Source organism: Ranitomeya imitator, chromosome 2 (genome assembly GCF_032444005.1).
Source record: "Ranitomeya imitator isolate aRanImi1 chromosome 2, aRanImi1.pri, whole genome shotgun sequence".
Lineage (NCBI taxonomy): Eukaryota > Metazoa > Chordata > Amphibia > Anura > Dendrobatidae > Ranitomeya > Ranitomeya imitator.
In genome coordinates, this window is record NC_091283.1 from 204404296 (window position 1) to 204431248 (window position 26953).

General features: G+C 43.7%; 1 protein-coding gene across 6 annotated transcripts in view; it reads left to right on the forward strand.

The window, feature by feature from the left end:
* The first annotated feature begins 243 nt into the window (after nucleotides 1-243).
* The window catches only part of MVB12B (multivesicular body subunit 12B), a 149034-nt gene continuing 122324 nt past the window's right edge, over nucleotides 244-26953 (forward strand). For 2 of the 6 annotated variants that reach the window (XM_069748511.1, XM_069748513.1), the window contains exons 1-2: nucleotides 244-271; nucleotides 11957-12058. In XM_069748511.1, coding sequence (XP_069604612.1) covers nucleotides 12008-12058 — 51 coding nt within the window. In that variant the 5' untranslated portion in view covers nucleotides 244-271; nucleotides 11957-12007. The other 4 variants (XM_069748512.1, XM_069748515.1, XM_069748514.1 and 1 more) reach the window with 4 other exon arrangements.

Here is a 26953-nt window from a genome sequence, read left to right on the forward strand (position 1 = left end):
CACCAAATCATAATGCGAACCTATATAAAAACTATTGATGGCTTTGCTTTAGTTCTTTCCTACTTGGACATTAGACAGGACCGTTATGGGTGAAAGCTTGACACCGTCTGTCTTTACATGCTTGGCACGGATCACATTAGCCCAGTGAATGATATCATAGAGACGGTGACATCACATAGGCCATTACTGACAATGACTGTGGGTCTATAAATGAGCAGGGAGTGGGGCAGTGCAGTCAGTGCAGAAGAGACCGGGACATAGGAGACACAAGGTATTGTAATTGTGCATATCGTTTACCATGGGGATCTCACTGACTCCAAAACACACAAAGACTCCTGAAACTCTCCGAGAGCTGATATGTTCTACAGCCCTCGGAGAAACTCAACTACTTCATAGGTCACGTAGGATAATGTGGGGAAAGTGCATACAGAGAACTCACACACACTAGGTAGGCAGGAAAAAAAACCAAATGTAAGTATGTTTATAAACTATGTCTAATATTTGATAGGTCCTTGTATCATCATAGTCATTTCAACACTTTTCTGTAGTAATTTTGTGCCTCTTTAGTTTGTTTAGTCACTTTTTAAAGTTGTCTCCCTCCCCTCTAAAACTTTGCTTATCCCGATGTTTTTAGACAGATTTACAAAATGCAACTTTCATCAAGTGTCACATTTTTTTTCGGTGCATCTCGCTCTTGTCCCTCCGCCTGGAGTAAGACTGATGAGCTTTCAATTTGGTGCATTTATGCAACTTTTTAATGAATTGGTGACTTTTGGTGTTGAAAAGTTGCAGAAACCGATTAAAGACAAGGATTTAGAGCATTTTTTATTTTAAAAGGAAAGGCCAGCTCATCTAAAGGATAAGGACACCATTCCTAGTGGTATCTTGAGATAAGACAAGTACGATAAGCAGCCTCGTAGAGAATGAATGGAGATACAGTTGGGTATTCGACCAGCCACTCCATTTTGTAATGTGTATAAAGATTCCTGTTCCCCCCACAGATCAATGTTATCACCTAACCAGTGAAATAAGTCTACGCTCAGCAAAGGTAAAAGTGTTGTAATGTAGAGATTGAGTTGGTACCAGTTTAATTTGTAGAGATGCATCATCGGCCAACATAATGACTGCCATGCTACGTTAACACCATGGTACGCCATTGTACTTTATGCCATAGTGTGGCCATTTCGATTTACTTTGACTACACAAACAGCCTAAGCGTACCCTGCTATGGACGTAGCCTACCGCAGCCATCATGTTGACTGTGGCTACGTCTGTAGAAAATGTGCAGGAGTGGACGCTAATAACATAGCAATAAAAACCACAAGAATACTATGTACTGCCCCAAAAAAGATTCCAGTGGAAGATCTTTAACCGAGGGCCGGATTTCTAATCACCTCGAATTTTCAAAGTAAAAATTGAAATCACAGACGGATCAAATTTGTGTGAATTTCATCACATAACTTATAATGTGACTCAGTATTTTCCCCCTATTTCACCGTGTGCACTCCTGACACCATATGGACTTGTCCCTGATGACATGGTGACATGGATCAGGGAATCAGTGACAGTCTGTGGTGCTGCCTGGTATCGTTGGATGTATTGATTCATAATGTCTCAGAGGGTCTCATTTGGATTCAGATCTGGAAAATGTGAGGACCAGTTAATGGCATCAATGTCTTCATCACTGAGGAACTGAGTAGACGCTATGGCCACATGAGGCCGGACATTGTTCTGCATGAGGAAGAACCTAGGGAGAACTGCACCAGCGTAATGTCCGACAATGACTATGAGGACTTCATCCTGGTACCTAACAGTGGTCAGGGTACCGATGGAATTCATATGGATTTTTGTGCAACCTACCAAGGATATATCTTCTGTAGTGCAGTGGTAGCATCTGTGCAGTTGTGAGCAGGTTGCGGGATGCAGTAATGGACTGGAGGCAGAGCAAGGGTTAAAGTTAACTTTACTGAAACAGGGGTATATTCCACGCAGGGAGGGGGGAAAATTGAGGCAGGTGATATTAGCACAATCGGTGTGCTGAGAGAGGTAATGAGGGCAAAAGGTATAACAACTGTTCATTAAGAGTAAACTTATCAATCCGAAGGCTTCCTGAGTGCAGAGTCTTAGATTTTCACGGTTGTGCCAACACGGTCAGCACATGATGAATCCGGTATCAACCTGCAGGCATTGATGATCCGAATCCTGGTGGTGACAATGAGTCCTCGACGTCTTGCATGGGGTCCTGAGTTGCAGAGCGAAGTGCAGTCTCCAACACTGTCAGGGCTTGACAGAGCTCGGCAGAAATCTTGAGCAGTGAGGGCCAACGGGCGGAATATGGTTCTCCGGTCACAGTCTTTGTAAGTGGCAGCAGGGACAATGTAGCGCGGACCTGCGCTGTCACGGTGCTCAGAGCTCCAAACTTCTCCTGCTGTGTGCTGCGTGTTCCCGCCAAGTCTCTCTGTCATTTCACGCACTCTGCCCTTTTTATCTTAGCTACACCCCCTGCTGTCGAGTGCAGAGGTCGTCCGGGTCTCTAAGCTTTCACCCAGACAATAAAGGTGACCGTCCCAGCAATTCTGGCCCTGGCGCAAAAAAGGTACCCCCGGTCTGGTCCCTCTTCTTACACAGTAATTAGGTATTGACCCAGCAAAGTTCAAAGCAAAATGTCTATTTACTGTTCAACTCAAAAAACACAGCACACGATATCCACCTCCAGGTGGCAGCCAGGAACAAAATAATCCACCTCCGGTTCACAGGCGGGCACATATCCTCTGGATTATAGTCAATAAATCTGCCAGCCCACTTCTGACTGTTGCTGTGGGTGACTGCACCACCGTGTTAATGTCTATTTACTCACAGCAATACGCAGTACACAATATCCTCCGGATCGCAGCCGGGAACCATATCCTCCAGTTTACAGTCACTAAACACGCCAGTCCACCTTCCGAGACCTCTTGCCGTGGGCGACTGCCGTGGGCGACTGCACCGCTGTGGGTGCCAGGCATTTCAGCTGTATAGGCTGTTTGGCTCCACTTGCCTGTGTTGCCTCACACAGCTGGAGCCTCCTGCTCTGTACTTCTGCCAACAACAGACTGACACTGACTCTGAACCTGACACACCCAAACCCTATACTGCCTGTTTTTAATGAGCAACCTTTGGCCTTCAGCCACATAAAAAACCCATCCAGGAAGGAAACAGACTGCACCACTACCGTCCTGTAGTACGTTTCAAAACACAAAAAGCCTAGAGCATATTTTCCCTAAATCTGCCTTGGACAACCAGCATGCCCAAGACCTATTCTCACTTTAGTCTGTATTGCAACCACAGCTACTCCTGTGACTGCAATGCACTCTCATGGCCTCAATATGCCTCCGTGCACATCCTGGGGTGAACATACAGTGACCCTCACATGTAACTCCCTCTGTTTAAACCTGTGGGGTTGAAAACTTGTCACCCTACATGGGCATGTGACAGGGCATCCGCATGACCCTGTGACACCCCAACCCGACACTGTACTGAGAAACCAAAGTAGGGACCGGAACCATCGATTGACGCATGCATCCCTCCCCTTTATGTTTCTCTTCCATACTTTGCTATGTGACCACCCACCTCCCCGTTCTCTGTTGCAGAAGAAACGCTCACTTTCCTGACTAACAGTAGATTTGGGACGGTTTTGGGTGGTCTCGACTTTGTTTATTTGGGGTTCACTAACCCTGCTGCTCACCCTGTGATCCAAGTACCTGCCTTTGGGTCATGGGTACTGTTTCCTTCGTACCCTTACCTGTGCCTTGGTGTTTATGTCATGCTGAAACGCCGAGGTCCTCCTGTCAATAACTCTAGAGGGAGCCCATGGGGGTTACACTCTATCCCTAGGTTGGCGACCTCTATGGCAGGTATACCTGACTTGGGATCTTCGGTTCTATGCATGGAACAACATTTACCTTGGAAGGGTTGACCCTGGTCTCCCACAGGAACCTGAACAAGGGCAAGTCTCTTCCCAACACAGTCCCACATGGAAGGGTCTTCACCACTCCCACCACATGTTTAATGTCCCCACACAGTGTGGAAAAATTAACTTCCGTGGTCAGGTACTCCCGGATTTTCCCATTGATACCCATCACCTCCACTTCCCGTCCTTTGGGGTTGTCCCCGTTAACAAGGAACCCATGTACCAAAGTCACTATGCTCCCTGAGTCCAGGAGAGCCTCTGTTTGGCACCCGTTCACAAACACCTGCCACAGCCGCTGTTCGCTGCCGGCAGTGCCTGTAGTGGCGGTACAAACTGGCTGGGCATACACAGACACACGGCGACTATACCCACAGTCCTGCCCCTGAGCTGGCGAGGCCCAACGTGACAGCCGAAGTGGAGCAGTGTCCAGTACAAAGTCCTGAGTGGCTGTATACCTCTGAATCCAGCTTGTCGGCTGGTTCAGAGTGCCCAGGTCCCCATGCCCCACCCAATGCTGCAGGGCAGCCATCAGAGCCCTCACCAGCCAGTCGACCACCACCCTCTCTACCATCTGGGCCAAGGTCAAAGTTTCAGGCTGGAGCCATTCCTCCACCAACTGTAATAAGTCATACACCTGAGACCTGGCAGGACGAGTCTCTGGAAAGAACCACTTGTACACCTTCTGATCACCCCTCACCTTAGGAGTCACCTCTTTACACCACTGATGCTCCGGGTGCTGCCACTGCAACTGCAGCACCTCTTGCAGCTGCCTTTGAAACTGCAGCACCTCTTGCTGATATTCCTGCTGGAACTGAAGAGCTTCTTGCTACATGAGGACCACTTGCTTCAAAAGCTCTTCTATTTCTCCAGCAGACTTGCTCACCGACATGCAGCATGCTTTGGGTATGCCTCAGTTCACGCTGCTCCGCATTCTCCAGCCATATGTAGTGCAGCAGTAGCACTCTGTGCAGTGATAAGGCATTGACCCAGCAAAGTTCAAAGCAAAACATCTCTTTAATGTTCAACTCAAAAAACACAGCACACGATATCCTCCGGATCGCAGCCGGGAAACAGGACAGTCCACCTCCGGATCGCAAACGGGAACAAGACAGTCCACCTCCGGTTCGCAGTCGGGCACATATCCTCTCGATTACAGTCAGTAAATATGCCAGCCAACCTCTGACCTGTTATTGTGGGCGACTGCACCGCCTTGTTAATGTCTATTTACTCACAGCAATAATACACAGTACACAATATCCTCCAGATCGCAGCTGGGAATGATATCCTCCAGTTTACAGTCACTAAACATGCCAGTCCACCTTCTGAGACCACTTGCTGTGGGCGACTGCACCGATGTGTACGCTGTGGGTGCCAGGCTGTTCAGCTGCATTGGCTGTTTGGCTCCGCTTGCCTGTACTGCCTCACACAGCTGGAGCTCTGCAGAGCCTCCTGCTCTGTACTCCTGCCAACAACAGACTGACACTGACTCTGAACCTGACACATCCAAACTCTATACTGCAGGGTTTTTAACTAGAAACCTGTGGCCTTCAGCCACATGGAAAACCTGGCCAGGAATGAAACGAACTGCACAACTACTGTCCTGTAGTCCATTTCAAAACACAAAAAGCCCAGAGCAGGTTTTCTCTAAATCTGCCTTGGACAACCAGCATGTTCAAGACATATGCTCACTTTAGTATTACAACCACAGCTACTCCTGTGACTGCAATGCACTCTCATGGCCTCAATACGCCTCCGTGCGCATCCTGTGGTGAACATACAGTGACCCTTGCATGTAACACCAGCCACTCCCACACACTTCCTAGACCATCACTGACCCACTACCAAACTAGTGATGCTGGATGTTATTACAACCATCATAATCCACATATGCAAAAAAGAAAAGTATAACGGAGGATCTCATCTTGGTACCTAATGGCAGTCAGGCTACCTCTGGCAAGCACATGGAGGCATGTGCGGCCCTGCAAAGAAATGCCACCCACACCATTACTGACCCACTACCAAACCGGTCATGCTGAAGGATGTTGCAGGCAGCAGAATTTTCTTCACGGCGTCTCCAGACTCTGTCACGTCTGTCACATGTGCTCAGTGTGAACCTGCTTTCATCTGTGCAGAGCACAGAGGGCGCCAGTGGCGAATTTGCCAATCCTGGTGTTTTGTGGCAAATGCCAAGCGTCCTGTAAGGTGTTGGGCTGTGAGCACAATCCCTATCCTTGGACGATGGGCACTCAGACCATCCTCATGGAGTCGGTTTCTAACCATTTATGAAGAAACATGCACATTTGTGGCCTGCTGGAGGTCATTTTGCAGGGCTCTGGTAGTGCTCCTCCTGTTCATCCTTGCACAAAGGGTGAGGTAGCGGTCCTGTCTTCTGGTGTACTGGCCTGTCTCCTGGTAGTGCCTCCAGCCTCTGGATACTACGCTGACAGACACAGCAAACCTTCTTGCCACAGCTCGCATTGATGTGACATCCTGGATGAGCTGCACTACCTGAGCCACGAGTGTGAAGGCACAACCAACATTCAAAAGTGACCAAAACATCAGCCAGAAAGCATTGGTACTGAGATGTGGTCTGTGGTCCCCACCTGCAGAACCACTCCTTTATAGGGGGTGTCTTGATAATTGCCAATAATTTCCATCTGTTGTCTATTCCTTATCCACATCAGCATGTGAAATTGATTGTCAATCAGTGTTGCTTCCTAAGTGGACAGTTTGATTTCACAGAAGTTTGATTTACTTGGAGTTATATTCTGTTGCTTAAGTGTTCCCTTTATTTTTTTGAGCAGTGTGTGTATAACAGTAGCGATCAGATGATCACAGCCTCAAGTCCCCTAAGAAAAATAATACTGCAAAAAGTGGAAAAAAAAATAAAAATCTGAAAATAATAGAAAAACAAATGTTCAAATCAGTCCCCTTTTGTCCCATTAAACATAAAAAAAACATATTTGCTATTGCTGCGTTCACAAATGTCCGAACTATCAAAACATAAAGTAAATTAATATGATCAGTAAATGGCGTAATGAAAAAAGAAATCAAAACGCCAAAAGTTTTTTGTCAGCCATAACATTACAATAAAATGCAATAAGAGGCGATCAAAATATCGTATCTACTTCAAAATGGTATCAATAAAAACATCAATTCAGGGTGCAAAAAATAAGCCCTCATCCAGCACCAGATACCAAAATTTGAAAATGTTACGGGTCTCGGAAAATGGCAAAACAAGCCAAATTTGATTTTTCCTATACATTTCCCAATTTTTTTTTTCACCACTTAAATAAAAAAAAACTATTAATTTGGTTTCTGCATAATCAAACTGACCAGAAAAACGGAAAAGTAAAAAAAAATATGGCTATTGGAAGAAGGGGAGGAAAAACTAAAACGAAAAAAAGGAAAATTGCTCCTAAAAGGGGATAAAGAGGACCTGTCAACATGTCAAAATTGGCCAATTTTTGATCTTACTTTATTCCCGATGCTCCCCGGAATATATATTTTTTGCATTTTTAAAATCCGCTATGCTTCCAGAGATATGGGCCGTTTTATTTAGTGCTCATTTTTATGGTCATTACAAAGGGGGCATAGATCACAGAGTAATAATGCAGATCAGATAACAGACACGCCCCAGAGGATCATTACGCCTTAGTAAAGACCATAAAAAAGTTGTGGTGAATAAAAAGGCCCATATTTCTGGAACCATATGGCTGATTTATAAAAATAAAATAATAAAGAGCAGTCAACCGAGCAGCTGGAATATAATTAGAGCACAAACTGCCCACTTTTGACCCGGTGACAGGAAGCTATCATCAAAAATAACATTGTTTAAATCAGGGTTTTGTTTAAAATGTTTTTTTCTTCATTGCTGGTAATTTTTTATTTATTTTTACCCATCACAATCTGTATTAAAAATAAAAATGAGAAATCTTGCTATTTTCACACTGGCCACTGAGGCTCTTTTAAGACTCTTAAAGGGATTCTGTCAGTAGGATCGTCCCTCCTAAACCCTCTATATGGGCATGCAGGTCGTAGGAAGCTTAATAAAATTATATCTTGATAGCTGCGATCTGGTGAATGGTTCCTGAGTAATCCAGATTTTTCTTAATATGTAAATGAGCTATTAAGATCTATTCGTCGGACATAGCTCTTTCTGAAAATCTGCCTCCAGAAATTGCTGCAAATAATCAGGTGCATCACCAGTGTGAGACATGAAGACCAGGAGAGCGGACTGTCAGTCATTACAGGTCTCACACTGCTAACGCCCCTATCATTAACAATAAGCTCTGGAGGCAGATTCTCAGGGAGATCTATGTCCGGCCCATAGATCTTAACGGATCATTTACATATTAAGAAAAACGCAGATTTGTCTGGAATAAGACATTGGATCGCAGATATCAAGGTATCATTTTATTCAGTTCCCTATGACCTACATGCCCATATAGATGGCTTAGGAAGGTTGATCCTACTGACAGATTCCATTTAATTTCCTGTTGTTTCAGGAAACAACACATGTATATTAGCAACAATGAACAGACCCTATCTTTTGCATTGACCATCTAAGGAGCGTGTGCAAAGGTCATTGTGAAGGTCAGGGAGCAGGGTCATCAACTATTGTGACTGGTGGATCCTGTGTCATCTCTGTGTATAGTGGTGTTACCTGTCATTGTAATACTGTCTCTGCTGAAACTTCTTCCTGTAAGGACAGGAACTATGAGGCTAAAAAAGCCCTAGTGACCAGTGTAAAACCCATTTGTGAAAAAAAATAAAATAAATATAAATATATATACTATATATATATATATATACATATATATATATATATATATATATGTATATATATATATATTTTAGCCTTAGGCTATGGTCACATGTTGAGTGTTTGCTGTGTTTTTTTTCTGCAGGCAAAACCTGCTCTCTTGGCAGTAAAGAAGCTGCTTACAAAAAACAGGTTTTGCTGCGTTTTTTTTATTGTGTATTTGCTCCACTTTTGCTGCATTCTTGCTGTTTCTTGTGCATGCTGATAAAGTTTAGTGCCCCCCCCAAAAAAAATCATGATGCAACTTCCTTAAGGTTTTTGCACCAAAAAACACAGCAAAACCTGATACCTCTGTTTCTTGTTGCTTTTAAAAAAAGCAGCAGCAAAAAAGCAACGTGTGAACATAATCTTAGGCTGCGTTCAGATTTGGGGGTCTTTTCCCCCCCAATGTGTGAATGGATAAGTGGGCTCAAATTCTTGTTGATACTCCATCAATTGTCTTCAGGACTGATAAAGACATCTGAGCTCTGTGCTCCGCTATCTGCATTAGTCCCGGAGACAATGAGCTGAGCAGCGACGCACAAGCGTGACCGCCAGCCTATTTAAAGGGAACCTGTCACCTGAATTTGGTGGGACCAGTTTTGGGTCATATGGGCGGAGTTTTCAGGTGTTTTAGTCACCCTTTCCTTACCCGCTGGCTGCATGCTGGCCGAAATATTGGATTGAAGTTCATTCTCTGTCCTCCGTAGTACACGCCTGCGCAAAGCAAGATTACCTTGCGCAGGCGTGTACTACGGAGGACAGAGAATGAACTTCAATCCAATATTGCGGCCAGCATGCAGCCAGCGGGTAAGGAAAGGGTGAATCAAACACCTGAAAACTCCGCCCATATGACCCAAAACTGGTCCCACCAAATTAAGGTGACAGGTTCCCTTTAACCGAGGGGGCACTGACGCCTTTTTCTCATGATAAGTCGGAGTCCCGGCATTTGGGCCACAAACAATTAGACTCTTCATCATCAATGGAACTTAATATGTGCCAGATTATCAAACATTCTGGATTGTCAGGCAGTAACAGTAAAGTAAAAAAGTAGAAATGAAATATTATTCTTTTGCCCCAAGGTGATGAGTGCCAGGGCCGGAGCCAACAAGCTACTGTGTTTTTGGCAGAATTTATAGAATATAGATGGAGTGTTTGGATACAATCTGAATATTTTTGCCCCCGGGTGAAGGAAAGTTCCGCCAGGTGTTTGGGTGCAGCAGTTTTGGACTCTCTACAATTAGCAGAAGATAACTCTCTAAGATCACGTTTTATACATAAAAAACTCTAAAATAAAGTTAAAAAAAATATCCAAAAGAAACATGAAACTATTCTAATGATCCCCTAATGAAGCCCACATTCTAATGATTTTTTTTGCCAGGTGTAACAAGGATGGCGGTGTACAGATATATGATAAACATATACAAGTCATAGGGTATGTGCACACGGCAGTCAAAAAAGTCAATTTTTCAAGCAAAAAGCGCTGCAGGAATCACTTTTTTTCTCTAGAACTTTGTAAACCTTAAGTGGTTTGGACAGACAGTGCAGGTGTTCGTTCTTTTCCGTATTTTTTAGCCGCTTTTTTAGGCAGATTTCGGAGCGGACAACGATGTGTGTACATACCCTAACAATTATTTTTAAGCGTTTTTTTTTTTTTACTGTGCCTTGTTTGATGCGGATTCCATCAGGAACCGCTTCAGAGAAGGGACATAATGCACTTGTTTTTTCCACTAGGTGATTTTCAAAATCTGCAGGATAAAAAATGCTGTCAAAAAACCCCCTCATATTAACAGATTTATTTTATGGGGTAAGAACTGCCTGGCGATGATCAGCTCCTGCCAGCGATTTTGCTGCTTCATTTGACCTCATGTTATCAGAGAATCTCTTCCTCTTCTAGTCTGCTGACATCATGCTGATTGACAGCTGGCTCCCCGCAGTTAGGAAGCAGGGAGCTAGCTGTCAATTAGTATGATACCAGTAGTGATGCCCCATTGACAACCCAGGGCAGACGAGAAGAAGCTGCTCTGTCGAAGTGTCATCCCCAGAAGGTGAAGAATTGCCGACTGGAGCGGTCTGTAACCAATCTGAGTTGGCAGAGATCGGTGCCGGGCAGAATAGGCAGGAAGTTGGCAAATATCCGCTTGTAAATTTTTGCCCCTATAATATAATACAAAAGTCTCAGATAATCTCTTTAAAGATATTCTATATGAACATAGCCTGAAAAATCCCTTTAATTAAAGGGGTTGTGCAGTGAAAACATATATATCACTTATCTTCCTGACTGCTGGGACGGGACCCGCACTAATTGGCAGAACGGGGGGCACTTTTACCTTTGTTTCAAAATGAAGTGGTAGGTTGGCCATTTGATATGCGTCAGTCGCTCCATTTTACGGGCTCTGATTTTTTTTCCGCCTGAGTTAGTCATTTTGTTCATGGATATCATTCGTACCCATGACATTTCTATGGGGTTGTGCACATGTCCGATTTTTTTTTTTACTTGGACCTAGCCGTCTGTGGAAAATATCGGAAACATTTCTGATCAGGGAGTCGGGTCAAAATCGCCAATGCAGGTCTATGAGTCCGTGGAAAAAATCAGAGCGATTTTCGGAAACGGTTAGAATGGAGAACGCGGGGAAACTTTGTCCTTTTTCTCTCCATGGATGAGAAAAACTGATCAAAGTCTCATCAAAATATTTGCTCCGTTCTTTCCGTACGTGGGAGGGATAAAAGTGTCCGATCCCACCGGTCGGACCCCCACAGTGGGTAAGGGCACCCTATTCTCACTGGACATCCCCTTTAAGTCCCTAGGCTCTTGCAGGGACACACTCTTCCCCTTCTTCTCCCCACTGTTATGTGCACGATGTATAACTTGTGTTTCTTTTTCAGATGCCATGTTAGTAAACAGCAACATCCCTATTAGTAATCATCCCACCCCTGCACCTGCGCCTCTCGTCCGCCAGGGGCAGCAGTCTTCCTTCCGCCTGCACAGCCGCACATGTCCCCTCCACTTTGTCAGTGCTGCTGCTGCTGGGGGTGGAAAGTTTAAATGGCCGGGAGGTGACTGCTGTGCTCTCACAGGCGGACCTGCAGCTCGGACAGGGGTGGGCAGCGGCGGGGGGCATCTGATCCGGGCCTGTCACACTGGGTAAGGCTTCCCCTCCTCTATGCACTGTGTATGATATGTGTCTCCTCTTCTCCCTCAGCCTCTCCCCTCCTCCCAGACCTCCCTCTGCTCCTTCCCTCCTCGCCTGGCGATGAACAGCTGCCTTTGCATGAAAAGAAGGGACGATTTTCCACGCATAACAGTTAAGTGAAGCCCCCCTGGGTGGCAGCCATCAGCCTGCAGGCTTTGTTGTGCCTGCTCGGTGTTTGCAGGGATGCAGCCAGGCCCGAGAGCTGATTGGATGCCTCTGTTAACCCCTTCATGGCCCCAGCTGGGCTCTGGACTCAGTGGTTGTTATAATGTGGGGGGGCAGAATGACAGAATTTCCTCCTGTGCCTTATTTCTGTCCTGTATTCTCCCTCCCTTTCCTTCCTTCCTTTCCATGGCAGCCATGCAGGTTTATTGCACTGAATGCTGTCATGATGGAATATTTTTTTATTATTATTATTTTGGGTAGCCGTGAACTGTTATCTGCAGACGGTGATGTTACTGAGGCAGGGGGAGGCCTTGCAGCTGCTGGAAGCCTGACTGGTGGTACTGTGTGTACCAGTGTATCAGAGGAGGTGATGGTCTGTGCATTAGGCTGGAGCTAGAAGACCACTTTGTGCTGATGACCTCGATTTATCCTGTAGATGCGGAAGTTTTATATAATGAAGGCAAGGATTATGGCACAATGTTGGAGCGGATAGCCTGCAACGTTTGAGAGGCTAGTCTGCAGTGTTTGAGAGGCTAGTCTGCAGTGTTTGAGAGGCTGGTCTGCAGTGTTTGAGAGGCTAGTCTGCAATGTTTGAGAGGCTAGTCTGCAGTGTTTGAGAGGCTAGTCTGCAATGTTGGAGAGGCTGGTCTGCAGTGTTTGAGAGGCTGGGCTTCAATGTTTGAGAGGCTGGGCTGCAATGTTGGAGAGGCTGGGCTGCAATGTTGGAGAGGCTGGGCTGCAATGTTGGAGAGGCTGGTCTGCAGTGTTTGAGAGGCTGGTCTGCAATGTTGGAGAGGCTGGCCTGCAATGTTGGAGAGGCTGGCCTGCAATGTTGGAGAGGCTGGTCTGCAATGTTGGAGAGGCTGGTCTGCAGTGTTGGAGAGGCTGGTCTGCAATGTTGGAGAGGCTGGTCTGCAATGTTGGAGAGGCTGGTCTGCAATGTTGGAGAGGCTGGTCTGCAATGTTGGAGAGGCTGGTCTGCAATGTTGGAGAGGCTGGTCTGCAATGTTGGAGAGGCTGGTCTGCAATGTTGGAGAGGCTGGGCTGCAATGTTGGAGAGGCTGGGCTGCAATGTTGGGGCGCCTGGGCTGCAATGTTGGAGAGGCTGGGCTGCAATGTTGGGGCGCCTGGGCTGCAATGTTGGGGTGCCTAGCCTGCAATGTTGGGGCGCCTAGCCTGCAATGCTGGATACACGTGACTCAAGATGTCATGTAGCATAAGTCAAACATAGAGAACACAGGAAACGTTTCCAATAGACCAGATTTTTTTTTTTGCAGGACTTTGTTCCAGCATCCACATTAGTAGTCCCTGGCCACCAGACTACAGCTCTGCAAATCAGTTCCTACCTGCCGGGATCTTCTGCGCCCCTTTTGATTGGTAGGCTCGGTGCGACGTCATTCCACATCAGTGACGTCATGCCAGGTCTGTAAATCGGATGAGACTCCCGGCAGGTAGGAAGCAGTTTGCAGGGCTACTGTCTCCCCGCCATGGGCTACGGACAAGTGTCTGCACATTTATTCGCTCATCTCTAATATTATGCAAAGACCACTAGTCAATGCAATTTTGGATTAACTGTCCAGAAGGTGACTGGTTGCTTGCGGTTTTGCTATAATTGTCCTTGTATATTATATTTTCACTCTTTGGGCTCCTGTACCCAACATTTTTGCTGTTTGTGAAAAAAAACCAAAAACGGAGCTTGGATCAAATGTTATTCAATGGGGCAGTGCAGATGAGCGACTTTATTTATTTTTACAGATACTTGGTTGTTCTGTAACATAAGAAACTGTAAATTGTCCTGTAAATTATTTAATAGCTGCTGCTGTAAAAAAAAAAAAGCTTGTATATGGTTGAAAAGTGAGGAAAAGAAAAGTCTGAGTTTTCTGGATGAAGCTCTGGATTATTATTTATTTTTTATACACTCATTAATTTACCCTTATGATAAGCTACAGGAAAGGTCTCAGTTGGGCTGAAGTTGGCAGATGATTGTCACAGTATAGTGACCACTTTAGGCTAAATAATGATTCTCTTTTTTTTTTAACTGCACATCCACATTTCTCATATTGTTAGGAAAACGCCATCATTTAAAATGGATCTATCTCCAGGTTTTTAACACATTATTAAATCGCTCTGGGACCCGATGAGGCTGGTGTACTTACTTTGAAAATAAATACTTATAATCCTGATATTAATTTGAGCATTTTTTTTTTTTTAAGTTCAGCTACAGATGTGTTCATTAAAATGTAAACTTTTATATTAGGCAGGAAAACGTTCGAAAAGGGTTATACAGCCATTGTGACTTTTGATTTTCAAAGTAATTGCACCAGTCACAACAGGTCTAAGAGATCTATTTAATAACGTATAAAGTTCATATGCACGTCAGCACCTAATGCCCACCACTGCAATGTGATCGCACAGGGGGTACGAGGCAGGGGATCGCCATGGAAGATGGGTTCCTACTCAAGGCAATAATAACGCTCATATAGAACAAGCGATCAAACTATTGCAAGTTGAATCTGCGAAGAGGAACTAAAAATTAAAGGAAAAAAGTTTATAAAAATGTAAGTTTGATTCGCAATCCCCACTCTCCCACAACGTAATTTTTATTGCACAGTGGGTGTCATATAAACAATGGCAGAATTGTGTTTTTATTTTTCATCACCCTTGGACTTTTTTTTTTTTCCCTGTTTTTTTTTTTTTTTTTTTCATTTTTTCATTACAATATATGGTGAATTGAATAACACCTTTCAAAAATAATTCATTTCATAAAATAAAAAAAAAACCCGAGGGGGAAAAAATAAATGCTGGTCTATGTGCCAATGTTGTCAGGCTTGGCTTGATATACAGAATAATAAGAAAAATAAGCTTCTCATGATCCTAAAAGTGAAGGAACCACTTTATAACTTTTCCCCAAATAGTGTTTCTTCTGGTCATTAAAGGTAATAAATTAATACGAAAATGACCTATTGTTAAAATCTAAATTTAAAGCAGATGTCCTGTCCAAATCAATAAGTCTGCAGTTCACCAGGCGCATGCACTGTGCGGTGCGCGGTTTCGCCGGTTTCTTGCATGGAGCAAGGCTTCGTCTTATAGTCGGCCATGCCCTGTCTAGTGCATGCGCAACACAAGACACCGGCTCAGAAACTGGCGAATCTCCGCAGTGCACAGTGGGAGCCATAAGTCTGTAGTCACACAGACTGACAGCAGACATATCAATTTGGACCAGAGAACCCCTTTAATGTAAAAGGAGTTATCCCCTTCTCAAGCCCTATGTTTTTTTTTTTTTGTTTTGTTTTTTTTACCTCTTTTAAACCTCACTCCCTGCGCCATTCCAGCAGTGTCTGCACTGTCACTCCCTGCGCCATTCCAGCAGTGTCTGCACTGTCACTCCCTGCGCCATTCCAGCAGTGTCTGCACTGTCACTCCCAGCGATCTCATATCAGTGTGATGTCACATGAACCCTGCGGCCAATCGGCAGCCGCTTCACTCTCTCCACCATAGGCCGTGTCGCATAAATCCAGAAGAAGAGGGCAGCAGAAATGCTCACTTTCCGGATGTAAGAGATTTGTCCTGAGGCAGAGAGAGTGAAGCTGCCGCTGATTGGCTGCAGGGTTCATGTGACATCACACTTATACGCGATCGTCAAGACTAACTGTCTAAAAGACCCAGCTTGTTAAGGCTACTTTCACACTTCCGTCTTCTGGGCTCCGTCGCAATCTGTCGTTATGGGCAAAAAACGCATCCTGCAAATGTGCTTGCAGGATGCGTTTTTTGCCCATAGACTTGTATTAGCAACGGATGTGCACATGTCGCATCCGTCGTGTTTTGGCGGATGCGATGCACAAAAAAAAGTTTATTGTAACATATTTTTTTTTTTGTGCGACGTGTCTGCCATTTCTGACCGAGCATGCGCAGCTGGAACTCCGCCCCCTCCTCCCCGCTCCCTCCTCCCCGCTCATTACAATGGGCAGCGGATGCATTGTAAAACTGTCTCCGCTGCCCACGTTGTGCTAAATGACGGTTTGCGACGGCCCCGTACCGACGGAAATGTTAAAGTAGCCTAACACAGTCAGACCCCGCTTCAGATGTGCACCGAGCGATCTGTAATAGGCTGCCGTTGTTGTTGAAACAGGAACACATGGGCTACTTGCACAGTGAACAAGTCTGTATGATCATGTTCACACACCACCAAGAAACCTGAAGACACAAAAGAGAATAGTAAAACCAAAAACACTCAGTTTGAAAAAATGTTGCAGTAATCCGCAAGTGCTAGTAAAAGATGTAAAAAACAGGGTATTTGGTTGATACGTTTTTTGCAAAAAATGTATACTAAGCTGCTCTACCAATCTTCACGGTATACCCTTATCAGAGCAGTCCTAACTAATGTATGCTATCCCTATCTGATGTATTTAAAAACCTGATCATCTGTATATAACCTGTGTGAACAGGGTTCAGAGAGAAAAAATCCATGTGTGCATACAGGATAGAACAGCTTTTGTGCAGATAGCCCAAGAGGAGTGGTGGAACTCCCCAGTCTTGTAGACACAAGAGAACAATTATGGAAACAGGAACACATGGGCTACTTGCACAGTGAACAAGTCTGTATGATCATGTTCACACACCTAGCACTTGCGGATTACTGCAACATTTTTTCAAACTGAGTGTTTTTGGTTTTACTATTCTCTTTTGTGTCTGCCGTTGTTGTTGGCAGCACAGGTTTTGCAATAGGACGATGTGCTGCCGAGAACGATGATCTTTCGGTTGCTCAAAAGATCCCTTGATCCAACAAATAAGCATTTTGCTCAGTTGTTAGCTGATCATCATCCTATATATACTGTACAATTATCGTGTAACGAGCGTCCCTAGGAATAATGATCAATAATTTTTTTGACTTATAAATATATTTATATCAGAAGATTAATGGTGGGTGTCCATCACCTGTTGTTTCTATTGATTTCCATCACATAACTATAAGGGCCACCATAGACATTAGATGGCTGTTGGCCGAAGCATTGTTTGGTCATCATCTTGTCCAAGTTATACGGCCGACATGCCCTTCCTTTTAGACTGTCTGCCGAACTGGTCAATATCAACAAGTGTGGCCAACCTTAACCCAATGTACACAGGGACCTTAACAAACCCGTATCAGGATGTGGACTCTTTCATCTGTTTGACTCTTGGTGTACTAGATTATAGAGTCTAAAGCATTTTCCGATCCTCAATCTTAATCGCCGCAAATTGGTGTTGACAAGACGAATCCCAAGTTGCTGCCCCATTATCATCAACTAGTAGTGTTGTTGTCCGTGGTCCTGAAAGGAGCCTTGGGTCGTCACCAGAATTCCTGTTGGGATGTGACAGGTTTAATGGGTTAAGCCAAGAATGAAGTGTGGATTTCGAGCAAGCAGGAGGACAAGACCATGAGTAGCACCACAGCCACCAAGTGTAGTATAAAAAAAAAAAAAAAAGAATATAGACAGGGCCAAAACCAGGGAGTGGTCTTACGAGTAACCAGACATGGTCTCCATGTCTAGGACAAGGTTGAAGGTGTAGTCTGGAAATAAGGTCACATTATACGACAGAAACAGACAGCTATCCACACGTACTAAGAGGAACCATGATCATTAGGCAATGTGTCGGGTAGATGACTTTAAGCCGGGCAGTCTATCCTTAGAGGCATTTTCTGGTGCCAATAAAACAGGGCGAGGCGAGGACATTAAGGAATCAGAACTTCTTAATTTAGAGATTTTCTCCCTGTGGAATGTCAGACATGTGGTTGCCTAGTAGAACCATTGATGTTGCTGACTTCATCTCTACTAATAAAGGCTTTGATTTCCATTCACAAATTTCTTTTCCTGAGGCCGATTGTTACCCAAGTTCCCATTAAGCTGATTATAAAGTCTTGTGTTTAAGTAGTAGTCTAGTAACGACCATAATTTACTCGCTGGATAAAGTTCTCACAGGTTTTAGGTTGTTTAATTCCGAGATCCCACATTATTTTTATGTGTATGAATCCGTTCTGACGGGGGCTCATTAACAGGGTCAGTCAACCAGAATTACATCCAAACAAATAATTTTTTGCATTGTTTGTTTTTTTTTTTTCTTCTTCCCCCTCCTAATCTCCACTGAGAACTCACAGCAGCAAATTATTTATGCTTTCAGTAAGTTGAAGCATGGTGGGCGACATCAAATGGCTTCTGTAGACACCGTTCCCAAAATGAGTGACCAAGTGTTACCAAAACTTTAGAAACAGTCTCTGACTCATTTCCTTCCTCTGTGTAAAGTTGGTCCAACATGGTGTCTTATTTGATTGATCAATAAGTAAAATGGTGCTCTGCTATTTTTGGATTTCCCATAGAAGTGAATGAAGAGAGCTCAACGATTTCAAGATGGCGCCCATTGTCGAAACGTGCCATAAATATCTGAGACAGGAAATGCTCATTTAATTTTCATGGTTTACCAACCATATCTTCTTGTATTTTTTTTTTTCTTTTAAATGATAAAGGCTTCCTATTTATGTTGTGCCTATATATTATTTTGCAGCGCTGTATGACTGCAGTAAGGTTTATGGTCTAATTTTTCCACATCTGATACTAATACACTAATCTACCGGTATGTGGTGTTTTTTGTTTTTTTTAGTTTGGAGGTTTAAAAAAAAAGGGTAACCTAAATAAACTCAGGAAAAACACGAGAAGAACCTAAAAAATCCATGCAGATGCTTCCCTTCGTTCGTTTTGAGCTTGGTACACCAGTGCAGGAAATAAACTGTTCTAAGCACTCAGCCGCCGTACTGCACCTTCTACATGGTGGCAGTGGCATCAGGAAAATGAGTTTTAATGGCTCAGTGCTTAGCTCCACTGACTTGCCACCATGGAGGTCCTAAAATTCCAAAAATTAAAGTGGGTTTCCTCCAACACTCCCAAAACCACTTGTTGATTAGCTACCTGTGAAATTGTTCCTAGTGTGTGTCTGACATCCAGAAATTAGGCATTGTTTGGTAGGGCGCATACACAGGAGGTCAGTGACCAGTGACCATGGTCATGATGGATACAGATTACTGATGAGCGAGTGTACTCGTTGCTCGGGTGACGTCCGGGTATTTATGACTGCTCGGAGATTTAGTTTTCATCACGGCAGCTGAATGATTTACAGCTATTAGCCAGGTTGATTACATGTGGGGATTCCCTAGCAACCAGGCAACCCCCACATGTACTCAGCCTGGCTAGTAGCTGTAAATCATTCAGCTGCCGCCATGAAAACGACATCTCCGAGCAGTCATAAATACTCGGTCACCCGAGCGTGCTTGGGAAAACGTGAGCAATGAGTACACTCGATCATCACTAATACAGATGCATCCATTCACCATAGGGACCCATTTAAAAAAAAAAAAAAAAAAATAGGAAAGTGAAGTCTGCTTCACAGTAAAACAAGTGGTTTATAAGCCTATACCTGCCAGACAGAGGTTGAAGGAACGCAATTTGGTCTCTGTCTGGTGAATGGGAGCCTATGGAAAAGCTACAGTATGGGTATGTGCACACGCTGCGGATTTTACTGCGGATCCTCAGCGGTTTCCCATGAGTTTACAGTACCATGTTAACCTATGGGAAACGAAATCCGCAGTGCACATGCTGCGGAAAAAAAACACGCGGTTTACATTCCGCTGCATGTCAATTCTTTGTGCGGATTCCGCTGTGGTTTTACACCTGCTCCAATAGAAAACTGCAGGTGTAAAGCCGCAGCGGAATCCACAGTAGAAACCACGATAAATCCGCATGAAAAACCGCAGCGGTTTTGCACTGCGGTTTTTCCAAATCCGCTGCGGAAAAATCTGCAGTCCTCCAGAATACGTGTGCACATACCCTATATGTTGGATTAAGCTCCTTTTGCATAGTATAGGACAAGTGCACAGATGACGCCTTAGATTGTGACCCCCAATGGGGACAGGGAGTGACATGTATGGTGAGAACTCTGTACAATGCCGCTAAATATGTTGGTGCTACAGTTGTAACCATAAGTTTACATACACTTTATAAAAAGAATCATCTGCATGTTTTTCTCAATATCTGACAGGAAATCAGAAAAAACCTTTCCCGTTTTAGGTTAATTAGGATTACCATAATTATTATTTGCCAAATGCCAGAATAGTGAGAGAGAATGTTTTAAGGCATTTTTATTACTTACGTCAAACGTTTACATACATTTCATTAGTATTTGGTACCATTGCCCTTACACTGAATGACTTGGGTCAAACATTTGGGATATCCTTCCACAAGCTTCTCACAATAGTTGGTGGGAATTTGGGCCCATTCCTCCTGACGAAACTGGTGTAACTGATACAGGTTTGTAGGTCGCCTTACTCGCACCAGACTTTTCAGCTTTGCCCATAAATTTTCAATAGGATTGAGATCAGGGCTTTGTGATGGTCTCTCCAAAACATTGACTTTGTTACCATTTTGGCAGTATGCTTTGGGTCATTGTCTATTTGGAGGACCCATTTCCGCCCAAGCCTTAACTTCCTGGCTGATATCTTCAGATGTTGCTTCAGTAATCCTTTTTTTTTTTTTTTTTTCCTGATGATGCAATCTATTTTGTAAAGTTCACCAGTCCTCCTGCAGCAAAATAACCCCACAACATGAATCTGCCACCCTCATGTTTCACAGTTGGGATGGTGTTTTTAGGCTTCCAAGCTTCTCCCTTTCTCCTCCAAACGTAACGATGGTCACTATACCCAAAAAGTTCAATTTTAGCTTCATCAGACTAAAGGACAGGTCTCCAAAAATTAAGGTCTTTCTTCCTGTGTGCATTTGCCAACATTAATCTGGCTTTTTTTGTTTCTTTTGGAGTAATGGCTTCTTCCTGGCAGAGTGGCCTCTCAGCCCATGTTGATACAGTACTCGTTTCACTGTGAATATTGACACAATCTTACCAGCTTCCGCCCTCATCACAAGGTCTTTTGCATTTGTCCTTTGGTTGATATGCACATGTCAGACCAAAGCACGTCCATCTCTGGGACACAGAACCCGTCTCCTTCCTGAGCAGTATGATGGCTGGACATTAACATCTTGTTTGTACTTGCATATAATATTTGTGCTGATGAACAAGGCACCTTCAGGTATCTTGAAATTGTACCCAAGGATGAACCAGACTTGTGCAAGTCCACAATTCTCTTCCTGATATCTTGGCTGATTTCTAGAGACTTTCCCATGATGCTACACAGAGAAGCAGTGTGTTTCATGTGTGCATTAAAAAAAATCCACAGGTGTGTCTCTAAGTGAGATGTTGCCAAAAAAACAGAAGCTTCCAAACACATGACATTATCATATGGGCAGTGCAGAATTGTTTAATCCTTTTCCGACATTGGGCGTAATAGTATGCCGATGTCAGACACCCTGCCTTTGATGTGGGCTCCAGCGGTGAGCCCACATCTTTCACGGCACATGGCAGCTGTTTTGAACAGCTGACATGTGCATGGAACAGCCGCGAGTGGAATCGCTATCCACCCACGGCTATTAACCTGTTAAATGCCGCTGTCAAACTGACAGCGGCATTTAACATGTGCTTCCAGCAATCGCGGATAATACGCCCATCGGTGACCCCGTCACGTCATCATGGGTCACTGGTGTGTTGGCTTGACAACCAGAGATCTCCTGGAGACTTCTATGGTTGTCACTGCCGGCTTGCTGTGAGCGCCGTCCAGTGGTCGGCGCTCATAGCAGGTGAGTAATTTAGCTACATATAGGTGTACTGATCATCGCCTGTATGTAGCTGAGCCAATCTAGTTATGGTAGCTTCTAGTCCCCCCATAGAGACTATTGAACCATGCAAAAAAAAAAAAAAAAATTAGAAATTAAAAATATAAGTTAAATTCGCCCGATTCAAATTAAAACAATAAAAAAATCAAACCTACACATATTTGTATCGCCGCATTCAGAATCGCCTGATCTATCAATAGAAAAAGGATTAAACTGATCGCTAAACGGCGTAGCGAGGGGAAAAAAAGTAAAAATGCCAGAATTGTGTTTTTTTTTTTTTTTTTTTTTTTTCACCACTTACCGTAGATAAAAAAATAACCTGGACATGTTTGGTGTCTATGAACTCGTAATGATCTGGAGAATCACAATGGCAGGTTGGTTTTAGCATATAATGAGCCTAGTTAAAAAGCCAAACAAAAAAAACAAGTGTGGGATTGCACTTTTTTTTTTGCAATTTCACCAAATTTTTTCCCCGTTTTCTAGTACACGACATGGTAAAACTAATGATGTCGTTCAAAAGTACAACTCGTCCCGCAAAACACAAGCCCTCACATGGCTCTGGGAAAGAGGGGAGCGAAAAGCAAAAACGAAAATACCTCCATAGGTTAAAGGCATAGTAATCTTAGTTTATGTACAGTTTTGACTTTGCAGTATGTTATAAAAATGCCTTAAAACATATTCATTCTCTCTCTTTCTCTTTTCTAGCATTTAACAGGTATTAATAATTATGGTAGTCCTAATTGACCTAAAACGGGAAAGGTTTATTCTGATTTCATGTCAGATATTGAGAAAAGCATGCATATGTGTCTTTTTATAATATAGTGTATGTAAAGTTCTGGTTTCCTCTGTACGTAGTGTAACTCTTCATAACCCCGACGAGTTACAATAGACGTAAGTAAATATGGCTGCTTTCATAAGAGTGTAATAAAAGGGCATTAAAAAAACAATCAAAGATCCCGGAGTCCCTGTTGGGTGAGGTTCTAATTACACTTGAATGAAACCAGTCAATAACTAGGGTTTATGTCACATTTGGGAGATATTTCCTTAGGGTACCGTCACACAGTGGCATTTTGATCGCTACGACGGCACGATTTGTGACGTTCCAGCGATCTCGCAGTCTGACACGCTCCTGCGATCAGGGACCCCGCTGAGAATCGTACGTCGTAGCAGATCGTTTGAAACTTTCTTTCGTCGTCTAGTGTCCCGCTGTGGCGGCATGATCGCATGGTGTAACAAAGGTGTGCACGATATTGTATACGATGTGCGCATAGTAACCAACGGCTTCTACATCGCAAACACGTCGTGAAATTATCGCTCCAGCGTCGTACATTGCAAAGTGTGACAGCAGTCTACGACGCTGGAGCGATGTTGTTACGATGCTGGAGCATCACGGATCGTGCCGTCGTAGCGATCAAAATGCCACTGTGTGACGGTACCCTTAGGGTATGATTTCGCTCATCTGAGCCATGATCTAATCTTTATTATAAAAAGAGTTAAAGGAGAACGGATCTCCCAAATGTCCTTATACTCAATCATTGTTTGTGGGTTTTACAAAAATAAAGCCCTATTGCTTCTGGCTTGACTGATCATGGTTTGATTCTCTCTGCTGGGGTTCCTTATCTTCCCACTGGTCATCCACATGTTTGGCAGGCTGCTATCTCGCTATCCCTCCATACAACTGTACCTTCGAGTTGACCAATTGTGCATGCAGTCTCGGTAAAGAGTTGAGTCGAGGGTTCGGTTCGTTTACACAAACTGATCGGCGGCGTTAGATCACTGCTGATCGGCGGTCAATTAGTAGTTGGAATACACAGCCCAACCGCGTTTCAGGTGCCTACAATAGACTTTCAGGATGCATGTGCTGCCGAGAACAATGGTAGCTCATGCATACTGAAAATCTATTAGGCCTAATTCAATGCTATTTTGAGATCAATTCACCTGACGATCAAAAAGCATTTTGCTCATTCATCGGATGATCTATAGCCTGTTTAGGTTGGAAGATTCTCATGAGATGCCTAATCTTGCATTGTACATGGACCCTAAGCACTGCCAGACTCCTTTCTGTCTGCGGATTGTCCTTCTAAGAACAGAGAAACAAAATCGGCAGTTGCAGTAGAGCTTGCCCGCTCCTTATCTCCCCACAAATTTGCCATCCTGAAACCTGGGGTGACATGTGGCGCTCAAAGGCTTTCTTTGCATGTGAGACACAAGGAGTGGCTAATTGTATGCTAACATGGGACCCCCTATGTATTTACAGAATGAGGGTCTCCAGGAGTAGTAGTTGGGGAAGGGAGGTATGGCTATCTCCATCATAGTTTTATTCACAAAGATTGCTTACTCCTCAAAACTCCTATGGAGAAGCAGATACATGCAACGTTGCTTTAGATTGGGAGCGAGGAAGAAGAGGAGCTCCATTCTTATTATAGGTAATAGTTTCACTGCCACTTGCCACAAAAGTCTCCCAATGATATTTTTACGTTTTTATTGGCCTTGGAATTTCTTTAGTCTGACAGCGTATTCCTAGGACCACTGGTGGGCACAGACAGAAGGGCGTCTCTGTTCAAGAACAATATATATGGGCCAATTGCAGTCCAATTAGTGATCAAAATGTACAATTCCATCTGCTTTGGAGGTGTATGTGGCCTCCTTACCTCTCGGGCCCCTGGGCGGGTGCATACTTTGCACCAATGATATGTTAGCCCCGATCAGGCAAGGTTGTACAGCCTTGGACTTTATGGATGACCAGTCCAGGAAAAAAAAATGGCACGTGTGGCTAATTTTTTATTTTTGTTCCTGTCGTTCAGCTTAAGCATTCCTTGTAAGGTTGTGACTAGACTCTGGATTCCTTCTTTTGACTAGTTCATGGTTTTGTTTCGTGTGTGGTGTTTTTTTTGTCCCTTCCCCCCCCCCCCCCCAAAAAAAAAAAAAAGTCTTTTAGAGATGCTGATCACATAGTGACCTACATTTTCTGGCATGGCTACTCAACATCTAAATCAGCAATCAATGTTCGGGAGGTAAAACTTCTCCCCTAGAAATCTTATTATTCTGTATTAAGAGCAGCCTTTCCATCAATCTTTGTATCACTTGGCCACAAAAATTAAAGGAATTCTCCACCGATGCAGATACAACTTCATCATGTTTTTCATAGCTGTCATACATGTTTGTGACCCAAAGGAATCAATGAAGGGAAAGTGGATGAAAATAAAAAATACTTTTGCTGTAGAGGAGTTAATACTGCCATGTATTATCTGGCTGCGTTTTAGTTGAGTAGTCACCACAGTACACCACCTCTCTCCTGCAGTATAAGCTAATCATCCGAACGGAAGACAGAGAACACTGATTATAGCCCAATTCATCAAGGGTTTTTTTTAATGTTCCGAAAATTTTCAAAACTTGATATTGCTAAAAAAAAGTGTTTTTTTGTCATTGTCGCCACCACTGTTCTAGCAGTGGTGAATGGCATGACGAGGCCCATCCAACAAATTCGTAATAATTTATGCCACAGATGTATACCATCTTTGGTGGTGGTGGTGGTGGTGGTGGTGGTGGTATCATAATAATAATAATATTTTTTTTTTTTCTTTCTTTCTGCCGCCAAGCGCCGTTTAGATATTTATAGCAGACTTCGGGGGGCCGTACAAGTTGCGCGCTAACTCCACTCACAAAGTATGTCCTGACACTCGCACTAGTGTCAGGATGTAATTTTTGTTGCACGCGCCTCAGAGCTTAGTGGTGAACACTGCGTGCTTGTGCTCGCAGGGCATGAAGAAATTAATGGGCCACCAGTAATCAAAATACAGCTGCTGGCACAAGTACTGTGGCAACCAGTGACCTGCCCAGGGGCCGGATAGAAGCTCATCGAGGCCCTAAATACCCCTGCCTTAAGGAACAGCATATTGCTAAGATATGTCATCATTTAAAGGAGTTGTGCCATGAATGAAAGTATCTCTTAATCCATAGATCTTGGAATAAAATTAAGTTTCCCATTTTGGATGTTTAAAAATAAAATGTTCCTGCGCTGAGACAATCTCATAAATGTGCCCTGCTGTGCATTGTGTAATGGTCATGTCTGGCCGTGCTCAGACATGGTGTAATCATTCCACATCTCCTGGACAGGGGAGCAAGCAAAAGAGTATAAAGACGTTACAGCCGGGGATCACAGCTGATTCTTTGTGTGAAGTAAAACATTGCACGGCCTGTTATAAATATTTTACCTCAAAGAATCAGCTATGACCCCATGCTGTAATGTTAATATACTCTTTTGCTTCCTCACCTGTCCAGAAGATGTGGTATAATCAGACCATGTTCCTGTACGGTCAGACACAGCCATTACACAGTCTTAAAAATGTGCCCGTACTGGGTAATGGCTGTGTCTGACAGTACAGGGACATGGTCTGATCATACCACATCTCCTGGGCAGGGGAGGAAGCAAAAGAGTATACAGACAGGACAGTCGGGGATCACCGCTGATTCTTTCTTTGAGGTAAAACCTTGCTTAAAACCAGGCAGTGAAATGCTTTACCTCACAAAAAGAATCGGCTGCGATCCCGTGCTGTAATAACTATATTCTTTTGCTTCCTCCCCTGCCCAGGAGATGTGGTATGATCAGACCATGTTCCTGTACGGTCAGACATGACCATTACACAGCAGGGGCACCTATATAAGATTATCTCGGCGCAGGAACATTTTGTTTTAAAACACATCCAATTGTGGAAATTATTAATAATATTATTCCAAGATCTGGTGATTTAAAATGTATTTTTGTTCGTGGGGAAAACCCTTTAATGATTGCTGGTGGTGCCACTTCTAAGTCTCATTCACACGTTCATATGTGAATATGTACGTGAAAAAATGGTGCTGGTCATCAGTGTTTTGCATCCGTGTACTCGCTTTTTACCATCCCTGTGTCATCAGTTTTTTTTTTTTTGTTGGTTTTTTTTCCCTCATGGATGGGTAAAGAAATTAAAAAAAAAAAAAAAATTGCAAAGCTTTATTCAATTTTTTTTTTTTTTTGCAATGTTCATTACGGACAGAACACAGAAGGCACACCAATGTCATCTGTGTGCTGTACGTGTTTTTCATGGACCAATAGAGT